Source organism: Harmonia axyridis, chromosome 6 (assembly GCF_914767665.1).
Source record: "Harmonia axyridis chromosome 6, icHarAxyr1.1, whole genome shotgun sequence".
Classification (NCBI taxonomy): Eukaryota; Metazoa; Arthropoda; class Insecta; order Coleoptera; family Coccinellidae; genus Harmonia; species Harmonia axyridis.
This window is the reverse complement of record NC_059506.1, coordinates 32,591,646-32,613,675: the sequence shown is the minus strand read 5'-3', so window position 1 is coordinate 32,613,675 and position 22,030 is coordinate 32,591,646. Positions and strand designations below refer to the sequence as shown.

The window sequence follows — 22,030 nt, the reverse complement described above, 5'->3', positions numbered from 1 at the left end:
CCGTTAGATTGCTTGAGAACCGTAGGAAGTGTGAATGCAAGTGTGGGAACACTTTGATATCTCTTCCTACTCAAGATATGCATTCTCACCGTCAAAAAATGTTTGAATGTTTCTCTCTTCAGGAGTTAGAGATATCGTTATCTCGAAGGAAACTAGACTTCAGATAAAAATTGTGATATTTTTGAATTAAATCAAGCTTTTCACCAATCTTATCGAATAGGAGAAGTAGAATGTAACAATATTGTTGAGATTATATGAATAATCTTTCATAATATGTGCTAGGCTAATTCTTCGAGTTTACTGAAATACTTTTCGATTGAAAGTTGAATTTCATTGTTTTTTTGAAACTTTTCCATTATTTTTACGAAATAAAAAAACCGAAGAATAAAATGAAATTCGAGAATATTGTACTAAAAGCAATATGGTGCAACATTGTGCATAAATTCTCAAAATTTGTTTTCCAATTTTCTCAACTCCGAAAAGAGTTGTAAATTTTTTTCAATATTAATATTTTTTTTACTCCACTGAAATAAAAAAAAAAACATGATATGTTGCATTTTCGAATTGAGAGCCAATATTAACCTGTTATTTGATCCGAATGATGTTTGTTATCCTTATCATCCCCAGTATGAAAACAAACTCATGTTTTCTGATAACAAATTATTTTTATCTATTTATTTTGTTTTCCGGTAAAAACCAGTGCATTCGTCCAATGTTTTTGACATAATCTAGAATATTAGAAAATAAGTATGAAAAATTTGGGAGCTTTTATTTAATTTCAGCCAGAAATAGAAAAATTTTTTTTTTGTTTTGGACTATTTTTCATCAGAAAAAAAATGAAATGAAGATTCTATAGACACCACAACACAGAGAAAAATACAGCAGTGCATTAATTATAAATTCATTGGAGCAATTCATTCAAATGCATAGAATATGATTGAAGCCGCCCTGAATATATTATATTCTTATTGAATAAAATGAAACAAATATTTGCCACAGATTATTTAATTTTTACAATAATTATCTCGCCAATACTGTGAGTTCATTTCAAAATTTAACCTGAAAAAGTATTGGACAAATAATTACTGTAAACATTGAAATATTTGTGGAAATTACTTCCTCTAATTTTATTTGATAATGAATTTCCATCGATAAAAGACCGAATCCATTGAAATATTTCACTCAAAGTTTATTCTACAGTTACCGCCTACATGTGAAAAAAAAACCTGAAGAATAAATGAAAAAATAAAAAAATATATACATGAGTTATAATATATCTACAAATTGTGAGAATTCGATAAATCAGATTATGAAATGCGAAAGAAAGTATAACACTCGAATATTTTCAGTTATGAACGACATTCCCGCATAAAAAAAATACATATTCACATTTATAAAATAAGACAATTTATTTTTTCCACATAATTGAAGACCACAAATTTCGACAATAAATTATTAAGGCGTTCACGAACATAGCAAAAATTTTGAAACTCATTTCACAAAATTTTTATTATGAAATCATAAATTCGAAACAATAAAAATAATATGGAAATATTGATCTGAAAAGTCTGGAAAAATATCTCAACTAAAAATTAAAGCGGAAAAATATACACAATTGATTTATAAGCTCCCATTTCCATTCACAAATACCAAAAGCCTTAAAATTAAGAAGAATGTGTTAGAATTTCAAAACAAAATTTCTTTTTTGTACATCTATTTCAAAAACAAATCGAAAGAATATTTTTGAATCAATTAAAATAAATAAATCACAAGCGAAAATAATTTTATGATTTATTAAACAAAATTTCCAAAAAGTAAACAAACAACCAAAACAAGTGATAAATCACAAATTTATATAACAAAATTTCCAATTTAAAAAATCAAACCTTTTCGTGATAAAAATAATTTAGATTTTCAATTTTCGACAAAATTTCAACTTCAAAATTTCCACACTCTCGTACTTTTGTTAGACCAACATTCAACGTAAGATTATTCAAAATTTACGCACGGATTGTGTAGCCTTATCAGCACATCATCATCGACACCCTTACGCACACCACTCAACATGATAACCGCTCGAAAAAATTAAAAAAAAAAAACACAAGTCACAAATTTTCAAAAATAATAACAAAACGCTACGCGTCACAACGCCAGTGCATCTCCGAACGCACCACCGGTATCTTACGCACGAGTCGACGCTTCGGCCAGTGCGTAGCAAATTGGAGCCGCGGTATCGGTTCCTCAGATTATATATATTTTTTCCCCAACACAAACACCACACAGAGTACCGAATTCAGCTATAACCCAGTAACCCACTGGTGGGTTCAAAGACCTCTCTCACTCTCGTGCTGTGTCTGTTTTCGGCTATTTCTGACGACGGTGCGTACGCTGCGTCGGCTCCTTAGGCCCGGAGCACACGCAATTCGGTGAACGGGACGCGTAACTGTGCGTCCGGTTTCCCGTTTCCGGGGATCCGACCAAAAACAGATAGAAAATAGATTGGGGAGGAGTGGGGGTGGACTTCAAAGTGTCGGGTGATCGGTTTTGATGGCTCTGGGAGTTTGGAGATGGAAGTATATATATACTTTTTTGCTTTTGTGATTATTTATTTCCAAATAATACATATATACTTCGTCGGTTTATACATCTAGCTTGCGGTGACTCTTCTTCTTTGAGTATACGCTTTCATTCTACCTTTCATTTCTGAATATATTTCTTCTCATGACATGACTCATGCAACTTCGTTTTCGTTTTCTTCTGAAGAAAATTTATTCAATATAAGGCAACAATTTCTTCATGAATACTTGATCGACATATTTATAATAGAATGGTTGAAGAAAACTTAATGAAATAGGCAAGAATAAGAAGGTCTGTTCAGTCTTAGAATTACAGGAAATGAACAGGCCAACAGCCTTGCCAGAAAAAAAGGACAAACAACTTTCATTGGGCCAAAAACTTTCTGTGGTATAAGTGAATGAACCTACAGGAAAGAATTTTAGGAGAAGGAAAAAAACGAAAGAGAAACACTGGCGGAATCTTCCTGAGTTGTACTATTCCAAAAAGTTTCTTCGAAACGTTGATACTGCGAGATCTGAGAAGTATCTTGATCTCAGCAAGAATATGCTACACCTCTTCAGTGGATTCCTCACAGAGTAATGTCGCCTCGAAAAGCACCTCAAGAAAATGAGTCTAACAAAAAACAACAAGGGGAAATTCTGTGGGGAAGAGAAAGAAACTCCGGATCACCTGGTGACCTCTCCATCGCTAGCCAACGCAAAAGATGCTTTGAACAAAAGACTTCTATAAGTGAGGAAGTAACTTCCTTGACGCCATCTCAGATACAGGAGTTCATTTGAACTCTAGAACTAGAGGACGAGCTGTAGATTACGATGAAAAACAGCTCTGATGAGATGCTGCAAAAAACCTCCCCCATCTATATCTACATCTGCATGTATAATGGAAGGGAAATAAGTGTTAAATATTATTATATCATATCTACATCTTCCCAGGATTGAGTACACTTTCGTTAGAATGAGAATAGCCCCGTTGAACTGAAAATACTATTGTTTCAGACAGATCCAAAATTTAAATAATTTGAATAAGATTTGTGTCAGTAGTTTGTTGAGGATATAATTAGAGAGGTTAAATGTTTCTCTTGTTTTATTCTAGAAGATAAGACTATAATTCAATCATTAAGTTCCACGAGTAGAATATGCAAAAAAGAGTTCTATTGTAAAGTGTCTTTTTAGTGCCACTTACTACAACTATACTTTGAAATTTCCTTCGAAAACTAAAGGAATGAATGAACACAATGAATTTTAAGTTTATGAGTTGATTGACCTAAACCAGACATGGTTCATTCAACATTTTGTGAATAATTTGAATATAAACATAAATTGAGCAATTAGTAAGAAATTAACAATTGGAAAATATCGATAATTTTAGGATATGAGAATTTTTTTTGTAATTACATATAGATTTGAAGTTATTTCCATATGAAATTGTTGAGTATCTCCAGATAGTCTGGAAATCCTAACATCTAACTGCGAAGCAAAATAGACATGCCTATACAATTTTTGCAGAACTAATAGCAAAATTATGTTTATTTTTCAGACCCATGATACTCTGTATGTATAGTGCGTGAGTTCACGCATGAGTCTATATTTTCCCTACCTAAAGAGAGAACAGAGTTCAATTACCTCCATTTGGTAACCCTATATTTCGGACCAATTCGAAACGGCTAATAAAAAGAATTCGAAACGTGTTCCCAAGATGTATAACGGATCCTAATTTTTCCAGTGCAATAAAGTTGTCGTGCGTAGATTTCTCCACCGCGACGTGACAGAATACTGTAACGAGTTGTGCGTGTGGGGCTTTCAAAATCGAAAACGCGAAGAAACATGCCATGATGCCGCAGTTCACGATTTTTCAGGAGATACCAGTACATGGATACTAAGTGAGAATTTTGTTTTTGTGAATTTTCAATTAACATCAATCAAACATCGTTTAATCGAATAAATTCACTTGAAATTAATATTATACTTCTAATCTTTCCACTATTTTTATGGCAAAATCTGACCTCATAGTGAAAGCAAGAAAACAAAGACTGCAATGGCACAGACTTGCTCAAGCTTAATTTGAGACTCTTGATCAAGATCTGAATAAGAATAGATCAAAAATCCTCCATTTTTTCCATTACTTATTTCTGAAGATAAAAAATGATTTCTACACAAATTTCTCACAAATTCATTTCTTTCATTCTTGAAATTTCTCACAAATTCATTTCTCTCATTCTTGAATTTTGCACTTTACCACATGAACAGCAAACTAGTAATTATTTTCCGGAAGTGACTCAATAAAAATCTTAAAAAATTTCAGCTGGGAAAAATTTGACTTTGAAAATTACCCTTGAATCCTCCAGTTTGAGACGCACCTGATTGAAATTTTCGTATTACAGTCGTAGTTAAGGTTCCTAAGTAACAAGACTCGTAGATAAAAGTAAATGAACCATGACAATGTCCAAAAAAGAAACTTACCGAGATGTGGCAACAGCGCGTGTTGAAACCCAGTATGATCGTGGCTTTAGCAAGTCACGTAGCGGTAGTTGATACGCACTCACGCGTTATTCTAGCCCGCAGGCAAACATTGTGCGTGCCTCTATTCCAAACGTAACTGTATTCGTAAACAATAGATCAATCTCACATTCTAATCAATTTTTTTTTGACACGGTTAGATCGGACTTCCTCCAAGGTGAAACTTAAGGTCTTGCGTAAGCGTGAGATGTGAATTGAATCGCCAAAAATCAATGGGAAGTTTGTTTGGGGTATCTTTGAATCGAATCGGAAACGTTTGGAAACTTTCCAAGGTAATGCTTATTTTAAAATCGGGTTCAATACACCGAAAATGTATACATATTTGAAGGATGTTTTATTCATGACCAGCAATTACAAAAGCTTGGTTTTGTACTGTCTGATAGGATCGCAACTGTTGTGTTCAGGTGTTAAAACGCTGATTGGTTGGAGTTTATTTATTTTTTGTTTGTTTTAGAGGTTGTTTTCATCGCTAGAGTGCTCTCGCTCATGGATAGCATTGTTTATATCAAGCCTTCATTGAGTAATGAAGAGAAACTTGAAAATAAACAGAAAATTCCGACATAGAAATTCGCAGATTTTGGCGAATATGGTACCTGGCTCCTTCGCCATTTTGCACACTGCGAAAAGTTTGCGCATCTAACCTAACAAAATTTGCCTAAATTCAAAGTTCAAACAAAAATGACAGATTCTTCAGGCTTTTTTGAGAAAAAGAAGTCCTATAAACATGAGCCCGCAAACACTTTGTTTCCAAGATACAGGATGTTAAAGTTTGATATATTTTTCAAGCTTTTTGGTTATAGCTCCTCCCCTACTCAAGATATTCAACTTAAAATTGGCATAGTTACCCCAAATTGCATCATGTGATATGCTCATTTTGAATGCAAATCTACAGGGTGGTATTTTTTCTGGTGGCACTGGTAGTTTAGAAAAATGTAAAAAGTCCAGTATTCCGCTTATTGATTTCTTCTTGTTTTGTCATATCTGTTACCGATTTCGTAAAAAAAATATCAAACAATTGTCTAGTAATCCTCAGGAAAATCCGAATTGTAAGAAATATCTAGTTAGTAAGTTGTGATGAATAAATTAATCAATAAGTTTTGGTATTCATTTACCCAATCTGTGGCGAAGATTAATAAGATTCAATAAATTGGTATCATCATCACAAAAAAAAAGGATTACAAGAAACATTCTGTATCTTGAAAACAAAGCGTTGGCTGTCCCATTTTTATATGACTTTTTCTCTAAAAATTATCCAAAAAAGCTATAATTTTCCTTTGTACCTCAAATTTAGGAACACCCTATATATTTTAAATGGAAAAAACGCTTGTTCAAGAAATTCCACATGAATCTTTAAGAAGTCAGAAAGGAATGCCCAACTAATAAGTACATTTCATGAAAATATAAAAGGACTCGTATACTAACTGATGATTGATGAATTGAGTAACATGAAAGATTGTTCTAACCTTCACTAACATTGCAGACAATTTTTCATTATAAATGAACCGCAACTTCAAAATTCCTAAATTTCCTGCTGAGAAAAAAATCCTGCTGGAAAATTCCTGCTGAAAAAATCCTGCTGAAAAATTCCATCAGCCATCCAGAAATCCAAGAACGCGAAGCAGGAAGCGCTGCATCTATAAACAGAACATCCGACCTGTGACACTCCAAGATCAACGCACTCAGCTCAGCAGTATTACCAAATTCGCCTGTCAATAAAAACACTTGACATCTGATCCCCGAATTATGCACTTCAATTTCGGCACAACAACAAAACGTTGAACCCGCTGTCGATAAGTCATACGTCATCTGTTCCGCAAACTCAACATTACGTACGCGATCTCTCACCCTGGTCCCCCAGAGATCTCTCGTATTGCAGGAATTGTTGTCATTCGAAAACGTTGACACCGCAGTGTCAAGGAACTCTACACCGACTCGGCATAATTGGGATATTGCACATACCTAATTTAAATGGTGGTGCAACGGACTTTTCCGAGTGAAAAGATTCTGCAGGACAATGATATGCTAGGGTACGTTGCCCGTTGATGAGAATTGAAAGCGTAAGTGACATAATGCGATATAAATTTAAATGTGTGTTGATTTGTTCGTGAAATGCTTGCCGTTGCGATGTTTCAATTAATTGCTGTTTTACATCGACTTGGGAAAAAACAAGGGGTCATTTTAATGGAGTTGTAGCAACCACTCTAATCCATAGAATTTTTATGAGAGGTTGACGAACGTTTCGGCAACGATATTGTCATTTTTTTGTAACTTTTTGTTTCTTCTGATGACAACATTTATATCGAAACGTTCTGTGGATTTATATGCCTACTGTTATAACTTTAATTTACTATTTTATCCGCTGTGAACTCAACGAACTTTTCTAAGGGTTATTTAGTAGGTAGGGATTCACGGCTTGACTTGATATTTAAGCTACTTGACTTGGGTTTGACTTGAAATCTACTCAAGTTCAAGTCAAGTTGTAGTTTTTCAATGTCAAGTATTTATTCATCAAATACTTGACAAGGCATTGAAAAACTTCTACTTGACTTGAACTCGAGTTGATTTCAAGTCAAGCCTAAGTCAAGTTGTTTGAATATCAAGTCAAGCCATTTTGAACATTTGCATATTGGTCAAATATGTTTTCTCCTTCTTTACCAAATGTTATAGTCTGTTTTTGGTTTTTCTTATCACCTTTTTCGTACCTGAATTCCTATAAATATTGTGAACTATTAGCAGAACCTTCAGTCTCTGAACATGAAGTATAGTCAATAAATAGAATTGTTATTATGTTTGTTGATCCCAATCGATGATTGAAGTTATTATAAAACAAGAACCTTCCAAATATTTTTGCTTTCAATTTGAAATTTCCACTTATCTCAATATCACTACTGGAAATACTGTGAAATTGTTTAATACTTTCTAGAAGGTATGTATTTCGACGTCTGAATTTTGCTTAGTGACAATGTGGCTGTCAAAATAATAAAGATTCAAACTTCCTTCCAACATGTTGACGATAAAAAGTAGTTGTATGTCAACACATCTAGTAAAAAATCAAGAGGGATATGAAAAACCTCTATTTTGTACTTTCGAAGTTCGGTAACTTACGTGCAAAAAAAATGGCTTGACATTCATGTTGTATAAATAATTATTCCACTTTCATAATATCCTTTTACAAGTCCTAAGGAATTGATTATATTGAGCATTGAATTTTTAAGATTTTAAGATATATAAGATTATAGGGACAAAAGTAGATGAGTCAAGAACCTAGTTGAATCATAAAACATTAATAATAGTCAACAGTTTCGAATCGACTTGTGGACAAATGCACAAAGGAGAACAAAAACCTTCATTTCTTGCAATTTCAACACCGCTCTTCAAAAGGATGTTGACACCATATATTTTATGCCTTTTACTCCCAGCAAAACTGACCTGACGATATTATTACCAAACTCTATTCTACCTTACCACTGCAACTAATGTGACGTGGCAACGGTGCGTGTCATTAATACAAGTGCGTGCAAACTTTCCAGCCTACTTCCTTGTCTCCACAAAAATCTCATTTCGAATATAAACCGTAATTTCGTGAAATAAAAGTCACCTGCGTAATTTATCTGGTCATTGGTGTGCTCACTGACTCGGAATTTTTCATTCGAAGTTCTGTTATTATCCAACAATACTCAGGTCCTACCAAAACAACGGGTCCATTTCCTAAACACGAGGACAGAAATAGAGATAAGAGGAGAACCTGGGTTCAACGCCCGGAGTCGCCCAGATGTCGGCCACGTACGAATTTAATTTATACTGGAAGAGGGGATGATGGGAAATCCATGGAATTTATCGGGCATACCGTTAAAGAATGGAGGTGTTAGAATTTCTACCTATCTGGCATGTTCTTGGTATATTATGAGTTATTTGGGCGATTGGAGTGATGTTATACTGCATGCACAAGAGAATGCAATATTATGAAACTGTTTTATATCGATTCGTGTTAGTTTGGTTCAATTTTTAGATGGGCGACCAGAAAATAGCAACTTCGATAGGAGTTTGCATAATCGAAGTTAGCAGTGCCTTCGCCATTTTGCAACATTGCGAATTTGTTGTGCAAATTCATGAAGTTCCTTAATTGGAGGTACAAACAAAAATAACATATTCCTTGGATCGTTTTGAGCGAAAAAGTTCAATAAACATGGAGCCGCAGACGCTTTGTTTTCGAGATACAGGGTGTTGAAAAAAATTTTCAATTTTTTGTCATAGCACTTTTCCTTCACAAGATATTCAACTTATTTGACTCAGATATTTCAATTTGAATTTCTCATAATCTCCTCTGCTGATTTTGAATGCAAATCTGCAACAGAGACTGATTTTTTACTCCATAATGTTTTTTTTTCACTTCACGTAGCAATTTTTTTTATTTTCGAGAACTGCATCGAAGTAGTGGTAATTCATTGATGATTTACACAGCCGACGATTCGATGGTCATGAATTTGTTGACAGTCAATGTTTCTCGAGTGCTTTGGCACGTAGCATTGTCTTGCTGAAAATAGTAGTCCCCGAGAGCATCATACACGTACATTAACAGTCGTGCAAAAAAAAATGTTTATTACAGCACGATAGGGATTTTCAAGAACTCACATGAAGATTGAATTTCAAGTGCATATAGTTAGCTAATTTTGAACAAAACTCATAAAATCCTAGTCTTGCAATAATAAAGTGCATATTTTTTTGAGGCGAAACACAACACGTACCAAGCTCATGTCAATCGATTTTCAGTTATAACATTCCATAATAATTCTTATTCAAGATTTATTCGGTTTGTAAACTCAAAACCTTGATTTTTGTGAAAATTAAATGAATTTTTTTTGCATTAAATTACTATTATTATTTCTGTTGAACTTGATCTTTTTCTAATTTTTCCTAAATTAACTGATTTTTGTACAAAATTTAGGTGAACAGCTCTCATAATTTCCATTTTGTATGGCGTACGATAGATTTTTTCTCAATTCGGAATTTGAATATCAAATATTCCAAAACTTACATTGTGAAAATTTAGGAGGGGTCAATGTTTGATTTTTCGAATGATTCTAAATGTTCATAATTGAAAAAACCCAACAAAATCATTTATACAACTCGAATATAGGATCTCTTTTTCGCACTTTTCAGAGGAAAGGAATTTTTCAATGTAGACATTCACGACTAGACTTGATATTGAAGCTCCTTGTCCAGTCAAGTACTTGATGAATAAATTCTTGACTCGACATTGAAAAAGTACAACTTGACTTGAACTTGAGTTGATTTCAAGTCAAACCCAAGTCAAGTAGCTTTAATATTAAGTCCTGCCATGAATCTCTAACCTATTGAAAAACCCCTTAAAAAATACGACTTCACTTGAACTTGAGTTGATTTCAAGTCAAGCCCAAGTCAGGTAGCTTTAATATCAAGTCATTTCATATTAACTCGAAATATATCAGAAATTCAAAAAAAAAAAAACATCAAGCGCGCCAAACGACGTGAAACAACAGATAACACTAGGAGAGCAAAAGTTGCCAAACCTTTGAATTGTGAAAATTTAGGAGGGGTCAATATTTGATTTTTCGAATGATTCCAAATGTTCATAATTGAAAAAACCCAACAAAATCATTTATACAACTCGAATATAGGATCTCTTTTTCGCACTTTTCAGAGCTGTCACAGAGGTAAAAAAGTGTATCATCACCAAAACCAACTTTGTGCGTGAAAGAAGAGAAAGACGCCAAACTAAAATCTTGCACTCTTATTGGAACACTCTTCAAAAACTCTTGTAAATGTCCATTCTACATTTTCTCCACAGAATCCCAAGTGACCTACAATCCCATGAATCACTCTAACAATCACCTGAAACTCCATCAAAAACCAATTCACCAGGTGAACGTCCCAATGCAACGTGCTAAAGGTTACCACACGCTCCACGCACGAAGTGCCAACAAAAAAAATTCGCCGTGAAACCACTTCAACCTCACTAACCGTTGATTACAGGTAAGAAGAGGTATTACTAACGTCGGAAGATGTTATGATACTTGAAGAACACTTAACTCGCCGTCCCATCAGGCCTATATTTATTTTCGTATGACTTTCACCACACGTATCTTACGCAACTCAAAATCGCTCAAATCGGCAGTTGATATATCCATCATGACTCCACGGATTGGGCAACAACTCCGTTGCTTTGTTTATATTGTAAATAAACGGTGCATAAATTGAATGCAGAACTGTGGGAAGTCAGTTTGTGTTTATTTATAATTTGATGGCTAAGAAACACGATATCATTACGAGTGGGAAGGTTCTTCAGGATTTGTTTATACAAATCCGATAGGTTCTAGTTCAGATGAGGGACAAGTTAATTATAAAGGAAGTTCACTCATTCAAACCTAAAAATAGGATTTAAGTTGACTCTTCACGAAATATATGCCGAGGCAAATTTTTTCAGTATAAGATGGGCATTTTACATATTACTTAACATTAACTGGAAAAAGTTGAAAAATTGAAAAATAAAAACCTTCAGGGTTTCCTCCCTTCTGAATTCACACGAAATTCTCAGAATGAAATCAATCATCCTGAAATAACATCATCTATGAGAGGTTCAAATCAAAAGGAAAGGTCTCAAATTAGAACCCTGAAGTACTCCCAATTCAGTCCTGTAAACGGAAGAATAAGCATTAAGAATTTGAATTCCCAAGGTAGATTTGGATCTGAAATCCCCCTGTTGGGTTTTAAATGGGTATAATTCGATAAGGGGTTCCGTAAATATGTTGATCACATCACCACAACCATAGAAACTTCAAAGAAATTAAACGAAGGTAAACACCCAATATCTAAATGACGAGATATCCGATCAAGTTCAAATTTTGTTTGCAGATGTATAATAACAATATCAACATTATGCAGAATTGGATTAGTTCAAAAGTCAATCCTTTTGCATTAATACCTAAAGGACGAGAAGATACTAAAAGTGTGAAAATACTTTTAATAATCGTTAACTGATGAAATGAATATATTTCTGTAACAAATAAAACCAGACGGGCAAAAGGTTGAAAAACTCTAGCCACTAGACTCCCGAAAAGTTCTTAAAATATCTTTATATCGGTCAATGAACTCTTCCCGAAGACTGGAGATCTAAAAACGTGCCTGAATGCTCTTTGCTAGTTGTGGTCCTGCCCAGTCAAAATATTCTGGGAATCGAAAATATCCAAATGATATTCTGTGTTTAACAGATGTGAGAATAATGAGAACCAAAGCTGGTAATGAATATACGTGTTGAACCATTAAGCACATATATTTACGAAGGGTATTGTCCTTTAGGTTCGGCAGTATATTATTAGCTTTCTATGGTCCCCTACATGGTGAGAAGGCCAGAGGCGTAGGTCGAAATATTCGACAGAAAATCTACCAAACCTATAAAGTATAAATTCAATAAAAATAGAGATTTATTTTTTATGACACCTCTCTTGCAATAATAACAAACAAATCAACAGAGTCCTTCAACTTGACCTCGTGAAGGTGTCGAAGAATCCAATGTTGCAGATGGCCATAAAAACCAGAAGAGCAAGATTGCATAATACCCTTCGTAACATCTTCAAAGAGTGGACCAATAAGCAATAAAAAACGGTATTTTGTTAACTGTAAAATTGAGTTTATGCTTCACCTGGTCGTACTTCTCATCTTCTGAAGATTAAATGTGATGGAGATGAGAGATGGAAAAAATTTGACCGTGTTTGGGTTTGTTAATCTGATCAATTATGAGGTTTAAAAACGTAAGATTGATCTGAATAGCGGTAATACTCGATAATGTTTTGGCAGATGAAATATTTGAAGTGTAATTATGCATGACGGTAAGTGGATATTAAATTAAGCGAGGAATAATAACATAAAAAAACAATCAACAAGAACAGATTAATTTTCTCAAAAACAAATATTATTGTTGTGATACTAGGAGAAACGACCGAAGGTAAATGGAATATTAATGTTATGAATGGTTAAAAAATAATTATTCGCATCTAGAACTCCGGATTGAGAAGAACCAGTCATAATATTTCATGAGGAGAAAATTTGAATCCAACAGACAATAATGATTAAACCTTGAAAGATTGAAATGAACAAAAAGTTAGTGAAAATCATGTTTATTGTTATAAAACTTTGAACGTTCTTCTAAGATTATCTAGTATGTATATTCTAGTTTAATTTTCTTCTTCTTCTAAATACCTCATCCCCTTCAGATATATAGAACATAAATTCAAAGAATCTTCGACCACAATTTCAAGAACGTATTTTAAATTGAAGATAGCCCCTTCGAAAATAGTACACTAACGTTAGCATCTAACAGAAAAATGAATTACTAAATGGTGGATGCGCCGTTTAACTACAGAGAACATATCTGAAAAAATTGTTGATACATCTCTTATGACAACTTTCAGAGCAGAAAATTAGGCTTAAATAATATATATTCGAAAATCAGATAAGGTTCGAAAACATAATCGCCCAACTGTAAGCATTTTCGTGATCTACATAGTCGAATAATAAAATGATACAATATTTCCATGAAGGAACTTTTATTTTTTTTCAATTTTCTAAGTATGGAAAATTTTAATTTCAATTCTCTAAGTATGGAAAATTTACGAAAATTTTCCGACAAAATTTTTCAGGTTTGATCGAAATTCGGCTAATCAGAGATCGTCAATTCTGGCACCGCTCACCGATTCTGTTTTGAGGTTTCGGTTTTGAGGTAATTTGAAGTCGAAATTTGGGAAAAAATTGATTTTCCCCCCAAAAATCGTAATATCCCCTGAATTATTCGTCACAGACCCCTGAAGTATAAACGTTTTTCGAATATCAAGTTCTGATCTAAAATATAGTGAGGTTTCAAAGGCGCAGCTTACATCCAGGAGAAGTTGCAGTCTCAAGAATCGTGAATATTCGGTTTGGCCGTCAACGTCGAAGCATGACCGGTATATCCCCATGATTTTCGGCGCTTAGGATGATCTTAATGATCCCAGTTTTCGTCTCCAGTCACAATACGATGCAGATATCCCTACCGTATTTGCCTTGCATGCAGCTGTTTACAAGCATTCAAACGCCGTTCAATATTTCTCGGCTTCAACTCGTACGGCACCCAATTTCCACATTTCTGAATCATTTCCATGACTTTCAGGCGTTTTGAAAGGGCTTGTTGCGTCACACCAATGATCCTGCCAATTCTTGTTGCGTTTGACACGAGTCTTGTATGCAGGATCACGTGGAGAGTTGAAAGTTATGGGTGCTGAATCATCCACAATCAGAAGCAATAGAGCAAAAGAATACTCGGCAATGGATGACAAGGAAATCACCTTGATTTTGGAAGTTGTCAAAAGATTGAAATTCATGTTATAAATCAAAAATAATTCGTGTTAATATATATCTAACTATGGTTTTATAAATTTTACCATTTGCTTCAATATGATGTTCCCAAAAATTAAGAATAAAATTATTAAATTAAAAGTGAGTTACATAAAAGAATCAAAATAGTTGATGAAACGACAAAATTATCACTACCATTATGAACAAAAAATAAATTCATGAAATTATTTGAGTTCCCCCTCTACGCCACTGGCGTCGTAGCACTACGGGTTGACATTCGACCAAGGAATCACTCCATGCAATTTCGGCATACAGGACAATTAAACCGCCAACAATCTGAAGTAAGTACGTTGAACCACGTATCTATATTTAGGGTTAGAGCTGCGAGTGTTGTAAATTCGATTCCACCCCGTCTCAGAGTGACATCTCTGAGAAGAGCCGTGAAACGTGGTCGTTGACACCGGTTTTCAGTAAGGGAACGTCAGTCTGAAATATGACCGGCCAAAAAAAAAAACCCTAGGGACGAAACGGAAGGTGGCTTTGAAGTAGCTTCTTATCTGATTTTCTTGGGGTGAATCGCAGACGAATTTGATATATATCGCCCTCATAGGGTTCAAGTTGGGGGGGTTTGCTGCGATAAGCGTCGAATTCGTGAATTAACTAGAGATCTCAGGAAATTGACACTAGACAGAGAAGTTTAACTATTCACATGCAGACATAAATTCAAATCTCAGTTTTAGGGGTATATGGAGCTTTTTATCGCTTAGTGGAGATCTGACAACATTTCTATGTTCTCAACGACATCAACTATATGAAAAGCTAGCCATTTTCAATGGCTTCCTAAGATCGGCGATCTTTATGCATGGGTCAGTGCTTGGATTAACTAGGAACACATCATTTTAAGAAACCACCCAAAAACTGTCATTTCCTTCTGCGCTGAGTGATCGTTCACAATATTCCCCTGAATTTAAGTATTTTCTCACATTCAATTTATTGATAATGCTTCATATTGTTGATTCACCTCCAAAAATTTGAAATTTTCAGATTGGATAATGAATTGTATTTCAGTTTTCTCTTCACCCTTTGATCTCTAGTCTGCCTGAACCTCTCCCAATCCTTTCTAGTCGACTATTACTTTGTAATAAATAATATATAATTGGCTGACACCTGCACTTGGTAATGAATGAAGAAAATACAAAAAGAAAAAGAAGTATGATTTCCAAGTGTGTAATATCATATGATATTAACTAACTATCTGGTTAATGTATCAACAAAAATGCCATCAACATAACCATTGTCAAACAGAAGACTTCCACGCTATTTCATAGGAATCATAATCGAAAGTAAACCAAGGAGAATGCATGTCATCAAGGGAGAGTAGCGATATACCGGTTTCACCGGTATATCACCCTGTTTGACAATGGTTATGTTGATGGCATTTTTGTTGATACATTAACCAGATAGTTAATGAATATCGTATGATATTACACACTTGGAAATCGTACTTCTTTTTCTTTTTGTATTTTCTTCATTACTTTGTAAACCTAAAAAAAACCAAAAAAAAGTAATTTTTGGCCATTGTGGTAAAAGTCAGTCTTGGTGGAGTTCTGCCCATTGCCGACGGGTAGCTCTATGTCCAAGTGATAGGCATGTACTCTTGAAGGTCTTCTTGTCCTTAAATTTGAGAAGTGGAAGCGTCTTCTTATGGTACTGGTTGAGACTACCCGTCTATAGGTCCTCAAAAAATGAGTTCGAAGGGCTGTTACCGATACCGTTCGATTCCTTCGAGCAAAAATTTGCGTAATTATGGTCTTTCCTTGCAGATGTTACTCTGGGTCGACCAGGCACTGGTCTCCGGGCAACGCTGCCAGTTTCCAAGAAAAGGGCCACTATGCGCCTTACTGAAGTGCGTGGAATATTCAAACGTTGCGAAATCTGGTGGTTCGAACAACTTCTTTCCACAGAATATTCTCAATATTTCAACTCTCAGTATTTGCTGAAAACTGATTTACTTCGGATACTCCTGTATCATCCCAAACAAGAAACATTTTTGCTGGTCTATTGATTTCATTCAAGTGATAAGATAGTGAAGATTCCACACACAAAAAATTGTCATGTTACATTCAAAAAGTTGACAGTAGATAGGTGGGACCAACACTTTTGACGATGTGTGTACTCTCTGAAGAATTAACAAGGACCTCAGATATAACAATCAGATCTGACGATGACACCATTCCTGACACCATCGTAAAAACAAATTATAACCTATTTGCCGAATGAAAACAGATTCCGAAATGGACATTCAGATCTAATGGCTTTATCGCAATTAATTTGATCTGCCAAAGAACTCGAGCGGTCAATAAATTGGGATAACTGAACCATATGTTGATCGGGATATTTCGTACATAGTAACATTCATCATCGTTGCTGCTGGTGCAAAATATCTTGCCAGTTGCAAAACAACTATCTGCCGGGTAGAGTACCGCATTAATGTGCTTTTCAGATAATAAATCAATTAGAGCATTTTTATTTATAACAACTAACGGGTTCAATACACTCAGCACACGACATTCTGGGAAGTTTGAATAAATAACTTCAAGAGCAATGCCTCCAACTGCTGATCAACATGACTTTTTTCCTGGAGAACTATGTGAAAGCTTGAAGGAAGAGTGTTAACAATTTCACTTCTGTTCGAGATTTATTGATGACTTTCTAAAGGCTCCGAGAAAAAAACTACATGTGAAATAAAATCATTTATAACTAGATTAGACAGCTAACAGGACAACAAAAATATTCATGTTCAAAGTTCAATGGTCTGTAAATTTAATCCAGATGAAATATTCCTTGCACAATGCCAAGTTTCAGTTTACTACAGAATTCCTAGCTTATAGATTATTGAACCTACTGTTTTCAACGATCAGTATGTGATAATAGTTTTCAGCTGTTAGTTATTTGTTGCCATGTAATTTTGTTCAGTTGACACTTCATTAATCTCTTTGTTGAAAATTCAAGATGAACTGTTTTCAGTTGTAATATCCCTAGGACTTTGATAAATTTTAAGACAATCGAAAGCTCGTTCCTTGGTAACAAAATACGAGCTGGAGATATTTGTTATAAAATTATAAGGCAGTTGTCAATGCTCGAGGGGTATTTGGCTGAAAATTGTTTGACAAAAAATGTATGACTTTATTGAAATTCAACTGAACATTAGATTCGTTGCTGTTCTCTCCCATAGATGATCTATTACCACTGCATCGTAGGAATTGAATACTATATGGTTAACGGGTCAATCATAATATAGTCATTACAGTACTTTTTTGCAAGAGTTTGCACAAAACATTCCACATTGTCTTCACCGTTGCTTCTTTATATTTGGTCCCCCATTTTTTTTTCATATTGACAGCCCAATCTTTTAGTATCAACGTCAATTTTTCTAAAGCTTCTATGGTTATTCAATGCATATTCTTGTTCGCAACAAAAATTCATAAATATTCCCCAAATATATATGTGACAGTATGTTGTATTTTTGGGAATTCTTCTTTGATGAGCGCATTTATACTTTGTTATACTTTGAACTTACGCATTGCCAAAACGTGACGTATTGAAATTTATTTGGAATGAATTTGTCAAACTCGATCGTGTTGTCATAGTGATTGATAATTGCACTAATTATTATCAGTGTTATGTTGACATGATTCGGTGAAATTATTTCATGACACAAAATGACAAAATTTAAGTGGTTGTTAGAACTGTCAAATGAAAAAATATAAACTGTGAAGATTATCATCAGTTTTAAAATATCATTATAGTTTTTATCAACCTCCTACAACTAGTTTGATACAAATTATCAAGAACTGATTAGCTGGTCATAATGTTGAGTATTAATTGGTCAATTAATTTCTAGGACTCTATGAACTATCTAAAAATAATTGTGGTACAACACCGAAAAAACAACAAAACAGACAACAAGCTTCTATGTTAATTCTCCTATTTACATAACTCAGAACCATGTCCCGCTGTTGAGAAACCAGAAGTTATTTTTATAGAAGAATGTTTTAGAACTCAAGAATAACAGATTGATGGATAACGCAGCTTCATTAGACGGCAAGACATAAAATTTCGATAATTGAAGTTGATGAACTGACATCAAATTGATAGCGTTGCTAGAAATATCAACTCGATCTGGATTTGGCTATGCAAACGTCAGATTTGATTGATGTTCCATATTACAGGGAATTATTGTGGGTGTCAATTTCATAAATGTAAGCTTTGCATATTATGTCTAGGAAAACTAGGACTTCAGTCTAGGAAAAACTAGGACTCAGCTCAATCGACAGAAGGCATGAGGGAAAATCTTTGGATTACGTTGCAAATTATTTGAAAAAAGGGTTTATATACAGTTTGGTCCAACGAAAACTTAACACCTCGATTATGTCAATTCGTAGCCTGGCCCATTATAATTTAGTCGCTTAGAGGCGCTTCTCGGGAATGTATCGCGCGTTGTGCGTACGAAAATTTAAAAAAAGTTAATACTGGACTATAGCGCGAAGAAATGACTCAAATTAATCTACAGGAGAGATTATATTCATTTCTCTCCCACTCGCAGTCCTGATTTGACGCCTACGGATTTTTTCTTGTGGAGCTCCTTTGAAACTACAGCTAACGTTAGTAAATCAACTTCCCTGGACTAATCGTATAATAAAAAATTGTAACTAAAAGAAATTGGTGCCTAACTATGTTACTTCGATATAAATCCAACATCGAATGACTTCGTACATCACAAACGCATCCAAACCACGTGGGCGAGCGTTTCCCGGGTCAAAATACTGATTCTTTCAAGTCGTTCCACTTTCAACGTTTATATGTTTTGAACGCGTTGCCAAATTATAATTATATGTTCATAATAATAAAGTTGTATGTAGCAGAACGTTTTGATTAAATAATATCAGCATGTAATAACTTCCAACGTGTATTTCAGCTAAGAGGATTTGTGTCTGGCAGAGGTTCCTAGTATTAATGAGACAATTTTAGTGTACGGGTATGATTTATGATAAATTTTGATACTTTAGTATAACAATTTCTTATCTTAGAGGAAATTTGATGGTAATTTTGTAAATTCCGCTCATGAAGTCAAAGCAGATGGTGAACAGTCATCGACAAATTAGATAATAGTTTTTGGCTCACTATCCCTGAAATATATTCGATGAGACTGAACCCAAACAACACTGCATTTTTTCTCAAAAAAAAAAAAAATTATCATTAACATTCAGTCCCTGGTCTGATTCATAATTTCGCGAGAATTGCTTATATAATTTCGTAAAGATATGTTAATATTGATACACGAGCAATTTCAATTAGCTCATGCTAATTTAGTGGCATAAATCGTTTAATAATGATATTCAATTTTAATAGCTCGAGATTCCAGAAATTCGTGTTTACTTTTATAACAGTCCCAAATGAAATTCATACGTTTGCTTAGAGAGAGAATGACGCTCATAATTGAATTTGTTATTCGTTGGTTCACCAGTCCAATTTGAGACTATAACGAAGAGAAAGAGACGATAAATAATACTCATTAACAAGGTTGAGTTCGCCCTTTGATATTTTATCTATTTACATAAGAATAATACAAGATTCGAATTTATGTAAAGGGTGTTTTTTTTTTCGAGGTATATAACTTTAAGTTGGCATTACTGTTCAAGATGGCGACCGATTTAACAGTGTCAAGTGATTTATTCTCAGTTTGGTTTGGCAGTTCATCATGAATAGACGCACGCCTGAACAACGCTTGCAAATAGTGCAATTTCATTTCGAAAATAATGGTTATGTGCGGAATACGTATCGCGCACTACGTTCCAATTTCGAAAAACAAATTAAATGATATAAATATAAATATTTAAAGTAGCTATCCACTCAATTTGTCACGAAACACCAAAGTCAGGATATAAACGTTTAATAAAGAAGACACAGTCAAGTGCAATTTATCAGAATGCGTTAATAACAGCAGAGTCAAGTGCCAATTAAATGTTGTTATTTATGACAAAATTATAATTTAATTAGAGATGGAATGTAAATATAGCGCAGTAAATTATACAACGATTTTAATAGTTTACGAAACGCATTCAATCATTTGCAAATGCAGATCTGGACGTCTCACAAGGATCTCTTTGATCAAGTCTTTCGGAAGTGACATTTCAATTATTTAATGTTGAAATCACTTCAAAGAAGGATAAATCACTTAAGAAGATTTTAGGCTCTGATATTCCTAATAGACTTTCGAAGTAGACCATGATCTAAACTTACGCATTCTTGAGAAGTTTCATAGTCAAGAGTTTAGTTGTCAGGATCGTCCAATATTTAGAAAAATCCATACCTGAAACAAAAACAAAGATTCAGTTAATTTAGAACATGTGATGAATAACATAGCAACTTATTAACTATGATGATGCTCATTATTTCTATTTATATTCTAGTATACTTTTTTCCAATGGAAATAAATTGGTGCAGCTAGAGCCAGAGGATCACAAGGATGAACAAAAATATCCTTCTGAGTTCCCTAGAACAACTTTCAGCAGATTTCAAGTTCTCTGCAGCGTGGAAATTCATTAAATCCGAATTTTGGGATCCTTCAACGGAGGTCCTTGCTCTTTGCTGCCTCGTGCCAAGTTCGATAACTTCCTAAGCCACTCAAATGGCCCTCAGATACGAAAACTGAGCTTTTTAGGCCCCTCATTCGGCCGTTAGAAGTACGTGCACGTGAAGAAGAACCGTTTTCTGTGCACGCTATAAATGACAAGCATCTGTCAAGACAGCTCGAAGTGGTGTGGGGATTTGGGTCAGTCGTAAGGCTTGGGAAAATCGAAGTAGGTATTGATTCCTGGGAGTTTTGAATGAACATAAAGGAATGAACAGGTTGGTTATTATCGAGAAAATTGATTATTATGAGAGAAAATGAGTGATTTCTGTCTATGGCTTCAGGGAAATGTCAAAGTTCGTTTGAGTGCCGAAGCCAGACTGTTTGTACTTTATTCCATTCGATATTTAATTATTTCGTGAATGAATCAAGGTTGGAATGACCTTCATTCGTCATCTGAAGGGCAACAAAAAGTAGAAGAAGTAACGCGTGCTTTTTTTCGAGGTATATAACTCTAAACAGCTGTTCTGTTAACAGCTGTCAAGTGATTTATTCTCAGTTTAGTTTGGCAATTCATCATGAATAGACTCACGCCTGAACAACGCTTGCAAATAGAGCAATTTCATTTCGAAAATAATGGTTCTGTGCCGGAATACGTATCGCGCACTACGTCCATTTTATGTTGTTTAGCGATGAAACGCACTTCTGGTTGAATGGCTACGTCAACAAATAAAACTGCCGCATTTGGAGTGAAGCTAATCCCCAAGTGTATGTCGAAACACCGTTACATCCAGAAAAACTGACTGTTTGGTGCGCTTTATGGGCTGGTGGAATCATTGGTCCGTACTTCTTCAAAAACGATGATGGCCAGAACGTTACAGTCAATGGTGATCGTTATAGAGCCATGATTACTAACTTTTTCATTCCTGAATTGAAC

At 34.5% G+C, this 22,030-nt stretch overlaps 1 protein-coding gene across 3 annotated transcripts in view; it reads right to left on the bottom strand.

The window, feature by feature from the left end:
- The window catches only part of LOC123682056 (ABC transporter G family member 14), a 162,785-nt gene that overhangs the window by 17,157 nt on the left and 123,598 nt on the right, over nt 1-22,030 (bottom strand). For 2 of the 3 annotated variants that reach the window (XM_045620446.1, XM_045620445.1), the window contains exon 2: nt 20,763-20,832. The exons of the other annotated variant lie outside the window; for it this stretch is intronic. In XM_045620446.1, coding sequence (XP_045476402.1) covers nt 20,763-20,830 — 68 coding nt within the window. In that variant the 5' untranslated portion in view covers nt 20,831-20,832. The remainder of the gene's footprint in view (nt 1-20,762; nt 20,833-22,030) is intronic. 3 annotated transcript variants of the gene reach the window in all.